Raw genomic sequence first — 6,160 nt, forward strand, 5'->3', positions numbered from 1 at the left:
TTGAGATGATTTCGGGGCTTTTTAGTGTCCCCGCAGCCCGGTCCTCGACCAGGCCTCCACCCCCAGGAAGCATCCCGTGACAGCTGACTAACACCCAGGTACCTATTTACTGCTAGGTAACAGGGACATAGGGTGAAAGAAACTCTGAAATTCTTTCTCGGCGGCGCCTGGGATCGAACCCAGGACCACAGGATCACAAGTCCAGAGTATTGTCCGCTCGGCCGACCGGGTGGGCACCATTCCTGTTTTCCCGTTCCATCCCAAATTGTTATTCTGATCCCTTCCCAGTGCTATATAGGCGTAATGGTTTAGCACTTTCTTGACATACAACACCGCTCCTGTGCCAGGTAAGTTACGGGCTCACCATAGCCCGTGCTACTTGGAACTTGTTCCGAGTAGCTTAATCTATAACAACAACAACAGCGCTTTCTGATAGTTCCTCCTTCCAATCTGTACCATTTAATAATTTAATTTGAGGCTACAGACAACTGAACACAAAACTCCTCCTCGATATTGCAGCAAAATACAAATCTCTCATAATTTTGTTAAATAAAGTAATAGTTATCATAATTATAATTATTAACGTGAACAATAGGGATAATGGAATATATTGAATAACGTTCTAAGGTAATACAGATGGTTCATTGTATACTGATGGTCACAGTATTATACTGATGGTCACATTGGTCACTATCGGAGAGTAGCAAAGCGAAGCGTATATGGGGTATGTTCCTCTCACACAGTCATCAGCGGCCGTGTGAACAAATAGGAGTGAATAAATAGTAATAACTTACACACTACCAAAAAATAAATAGCAGCATTCATCTGCTATTCACTTTTGAACTAGTGTGGTGTTACTAGTTATAGCCAATGAACTAACTAGTACTCACCTAGTTGTGCTTGCGGGTGGATGAACTTTGGCTCTTTGGTCCCGCCTCTCAACTGTCAATCAACTGATGTACAGATTCTGGAGCCTATTGGGTTCTATAAAATGTAACAGTTAATATTAAATGAACAAATCCACAAGGGCCGTGACGAGGATTCGAACCTGCGTCCGGGAGCATCCCAGACACTGCCTTAACGGCCCTTGTGGATTTGATCATTTGATGCATCACGTTAGTGTGATCTCTGTGTGTACATTTAATATTGTTTATATATGATGGAGTCTGCCTAATGCATTCCATTAGAGAATGGAATGGTGTAATGTTAGCAATTCTGCCCGAAACGCTGCGCATACTAGTGGCTTTACAAGATTGTAAACACCAGGCTATGTATCCTTACAAACCCAATGTACCTTCTTGTATATAAATAAATACATAATTCCAACCACTGAACTAACAGGTGCGCGATATTTCAGGTACTACTACGACAAAAACATCATGACGAAGGTGCACGGAAAGCGGTACGCCTACAAATTCGACTTCCGCGGACTTGACCAAGTCCGGCAGCAGCAGACAGCGGAAGCCCAGCGCTACCCAGCGGACTTGAGCTTCCTCACGGGCTACTCCCAGCTGCTAGGAGGTTCCTCCCCACTAGGTGCTGGGCCCCTCACCTCACCCTCCCCTCACCCACCTCCTCCCCTCCTATCCCCACCGCCGTACTGGGCCGCAGTATCGTCAGCCGCCGCCCTTGCAACCACCTCGCCCTTAGCAACCTCGTCTCCGCTTGCAACATCCTCCCCTCTGGCCTCCTCGCCTCCCCTGGGGCTTCACGCCGCTCCCCAGCCCTCTCCCCTCAGTTCCCCTCCCCCTGAGGTCCCCGTCACCACTTCCTCCACCCCCAGGACCCTCCCCCACTACCCGTACTCGTGAGTGACCCACGGGGAGTGGGGGCAGCTTGGCCCCGTACTGGAGGCCGACTGGAACACGATGGTCAATATCATGTTTATGCATCTGACTAGGCGGTCAGAAGAGCAGCGCTAGGATGTGTTATAAGTCCTAGCTGCTGAGCTCCGCTAGGGTGTGTGTGTGTGTGTGTGTGTCTCCTAGCTAATTATCTCAGCAATTATGTATATCTCCTAGGTGATGATCTCAGCTCTGATGTACAAGTTTCCACATGCTGAGTTTTACTAGGATGTGTGAGTCATAGCTGCTGAGCTGTGCTGGGATGTGTGATTCCTAGCTGATGAGCTCAGTATAGATGCATAATTTTCCATTGGCTGAGTTCAGCAACGAGGTCAGTTTGGCTGGTTTGGATTCCAGTTATTCCAGTTCGTAATTTGTCCATGAAGTTGGTGTACCTCTTGAATCAGTCGTTACTCCAGAAGGTGATATAGCCATCCTGAAGGTGATATAGCCATCCTGAAGGTGATATAGCCATCCTGAAGGTGATATAGCCATCCTGAAGGTGATATAGCCATCCTGAAGGTGATATAGCCATCCTGAAGGTGATATAGTCATCCTGAAGATGATATAGCCATCCTGAAGATGATATAGCCATTCTGAAGGTGTTATAGCCATCCTTGAGAGGGTATATAGCCATCCTGAAGATGGTCATAATCATTGCATAATTGGTCAAGAGCGAAGCAAAAATGGACAAAGACATACAAAAGGCAAACTGACTCGTCGAAGGCAAGGCTTCTGTTCCTGGAATCTCAATGAACGTATAGTGAAGCTTGAACAAAGCTGACATGGGTATACGCCTCCTCTCTTAGTGTGAACAAAGCTGACATGGGTATACGCCTCCTCTCTTAGTGTGAACAAAGCTGACATGGGTATATATACGTTCTCTCCTAGTGTGACCGAACATAACACACGTACTTACCAGACCATACGTACCGGTCTTTGTCACGATTGGTCTCAGTGTGACCAATCGTGACATAGGTACCCCCCCCCCCCTTGTCTCAGTGTGCCAAAACCTCCCGACGTGCACTTGATAAGGTTCAAAGTTCACAAAAGCAGCTTAAAAAGCATAAACATATCTACAACCTTTCTAGCTTAAAGGCTTCAAGACTTGTGTTGGTATTGAAATGCAAATAAGCTAATTTTTCTGTTAATTAAAGATGTTTGTTTCCATTTTTAAACACATACCTGAATATTGTCGTCATCTTGAGATTAAGAACGTTTCAGTTGCCGGCGATGAGTCACAAAAACGTGACTAAAGTATGTTGATCAGACCATACACTAGAAGGTGAAGGGACGACGACGTTTCAGTCCGTCCTGGACCATTCTCAAGTCGATTGTGAGAATGGTCCAGGACGGACTGAAACGTCGTCGTCCCTTCACCTTCTAGTGTGTGGTCTAATCATCAACGTTTCAGTTCTTATTTTGCGTATCGTGAACAACACAAAATAATGATAACTGCTAAATGCTCCTGTGTAATCATGTGTAACGCTCCTGTGTAATCATGTGTAATGCTCCTGTGTAATCATGTGTAATGCTCCTGTGTAATCATGTGTAATGCTCCTGTCGTTATTATTTGTTAACAGATCTCTATGGGCAGGTTGAGGTATTCACTGAGGCACTGGTAGGTAGAGCGACGGCCTCGATCGCTTCTTTGCAGGGCTCACGTTCGATTCCCGAAGATCCCCCCCAGGGATTGGGAATCGTTTTCTTCACGCCATCCTCATGTTCCACCTTCTTTGCGTCATGGCCTCTTTCTTAATCTATCCTCGTATCCCTCACCTTATTTTATCATTATATCTCTGTTCTATTTTAACCTTATATCTCTATTCTATTTTATCATTATATTTCTATTCTGCCCTTATTTCGAAGCTTAAAGTCTATCCCATATCACTTCAAAATGCTATAGTCATACTGGCTTAGAGTAGTCAGACTTAAATGCTTAGAGGTATACTGTCAGGCGGTATACAGCTCTCCCACAGCGTTCCTTTGTCACAGATCAAAGCATATTCCCTCGATTCTCTCTCTTGGAGTATACCGAGTCTCCTCCGCTTCCATCAACCGTTATTCTCACGGCCGCCGCTCCACCATAACCGGCCTTTGTTTATCCGACATTTCTTGTATGCAGCATCCCCTGTAACCGGCATAGTGTTAAGCTGACCTTTTTCTTCCATTTAACTTACAATGCGTAAAAGTTTTTTTTTGGGGGAAAAGGAAATTGTGTTATTTTCTTTGGTGCTTCCACTGGTATTAACACCTACATTGTGCTTCCACTGGTATTATCACCTACATTGGTGTAAACAGACATACACTCAGGGCCATTGGTACACACACACTCATGTCATTCACTCTGTGAGCCTCATGCAGCAGTTGTATCATATACACGTAAACAGTGAATGCGGTACTGAGTCTTGTATTGGCTATTTTTTTTTTGGTTTTGTTTTGTCCTTGGGGAAAACCTTTAGATCTCACTACAGCTGTTGTGAAATCTTTGTGTACATATGTCGTAATGTTCAATGGCGCGTCGTGTTGTATATCTAGCCACTAGTATTTGGGGCTTCTGTGCATTAGCTAGTTTGTAAATACCCAAGACCAGTTGCTGAGTAATGTATGGTCGAGATAGCAGGTAATACCCAAGACCAGTTGCTGAGTAATGTATGGTCGACATAGCAGGTAGTAGTACCCCAGACCAGCTGCTCTGTAACCCGTGTTTAAGGTGCCATAATATAACTCGTCAACAGAGAGCTAACCTCTGGTAATTCTTCTTTGAGAGGGGAAACACGTGTCGATCGAGTTTATAAATTAATTTATCCTAATGTATTCCGTGAAATTAGGCTAATGTGTTATGTGACAGTATCCTAGTGAATTCTGAGAGTTATTCTATTGTATTCTGGTTGATGATCCCTATACTTTAACTCCAACCCTCGACTCTAGTCAGGGAAAGTGTTGATTTTCAGTTATTTGGAATGTATCGCGAAATTAGCAGGTCTGTATCTCATGTCCTTCGCAACTATGGTGCATATAGCATCTAAGATGGACATGTACATAATGTGTACATAATAAGTACAAAAGATGGAGAATGGCATAAAAATAGTCTATATTTTATACTTTTGGAATTGAAAGTGAAAACTAGAAACAGAAACCTAATCCCTAACCTAAATATTCCAGACCTAATACAGTACATTTTTTGTACTAAATATTTCTAACATTGGACATATTTTAGGCCTAGAAAACATTAAGTTAGGCCTAGGGTAGGTTAGAGTACGTTTCAATTATGTTCCTCTTTCAATACCAAAAGTTAAAAAATGCGGTCTGCTTTTGTTACCATAGTACATATTATGTAAATATTATGTACATATATGTACATGTGATCATTCTTCGCTATATACACTGTTACTGCTCAGGACTGATTGCTTATCCTAATGTATTCTGTGAAATTAGGCTAATGTATTCTGTGACAGTATCCTAGTGTATTCTGAGATTTATTCTATTGTATTCTGGCTTAAGTTGAGCGGTCAAACAACTTCATCGGTATCGCATTCCGACGCCAGCAACTTTTTCCTCCAGAACGTAATCGTAAGCGTAATTACGAGATCGTAATTCGTTGCATGGAACCTGACTTAAGGTATCAATCAGTGATTTCGGGGACTTCAGATGTCACCCAGTGGCGTTAAGAACGTAACTTAAAGTTATGAAACTGCACCATTATTACCAACTTATTCAGTTTACTGTAACTACTGTTGAGTGTATAATGCAAAACAAAGTACCGAGGAGTACAGAAGGAATTAAAAGGTACTTAGAGAAAAATAAAGGAATACAAAAAGAGAATGGGGAATAGAGGTAATTAGGTAGGATTTGAGGCCAAAATAGGGATGAAAACCCTTACACAATTTCATATCAAAGGACGTAGTTGTTGTACGTAGTTGGATGAAATGTAAATACACAAAAAAAAAAAAACGAAAAATCCTTTTTGCAAGTTGGCGAAAGCAGGACAAAAATGATAGTTTGAGGTCCAAACTGCATTGCAAGTTTGCAATGATCTCAGATCTAACACTACCGTAAAGGAGAGGCTATTTTAGGTTAAGTTAGGTTAGGTTAGTTTTGGTTATGTCAGGCTAGGTTAGGTTAGGTTAGGCTAAGTTAAGGTAGGTTGTGTAGTGTTTTCACAACGTTTATTTATTTGTGTGTGGATTGCCTAGCACATCCCCCCCCCCCCCTGCTCCACCGCACACAGTTCTTAAATATTGTATATTAACATTCATCCCCTGGCTGAATTCACTCATCATTTTGTAGTTGTTGATAGATTGAATCTATTCAAT

At 42.7% G+C, this 6,160-nt stretch overlaps 1 protein-coding gene across 5 annotated transcripts in view; it reads left to right on the top strand.

The window, feature by feature from the left end:
- LOC123758843 (uncharacterized) overlaps nucleotides 1–6,160 on the top strand; it is a 199,907-nt gene that overhangs the window by 193,068 nt on the left and 679 nt on the right. For 2 of the 5 annotated variants that reach the window (XM_069328842.1, XM_069328843.1), the window contains one exon: nucleotides 1,358–6,160. This exon is cut by the window's right edge and continues 679 nt beyond it. In XM_069328842.1, coding sequence (XP_069184943.1) covers nucleotides 1,358–1,811 — 454 coding nt within the window. In that variant the 3' untranslated portion in view covers nucleotides 1,812–6,160. The remainder of the gene's footprint in view (nucleotides 1–1,357) is intronic. The other 3 variants (XR_011229325.1, XR_011229327.1, XR_011229326.1) reach the window with 3 other exon arrangements.

This window comes from Procambarus clarkii, chromosome 22 (assembly GCF_040958095.1).
Source record: "Procambarus clarkii isolate CNS0578487 chromosome 22, FALCON_Pclarkii_2.0, whole genome shotgun sequence".
NCBI lineage: Eukaryota > Metazoa > Arthropoda > Malacostraca > Decapoda > Cambaridae > Procambarus > Procambarus clarkii.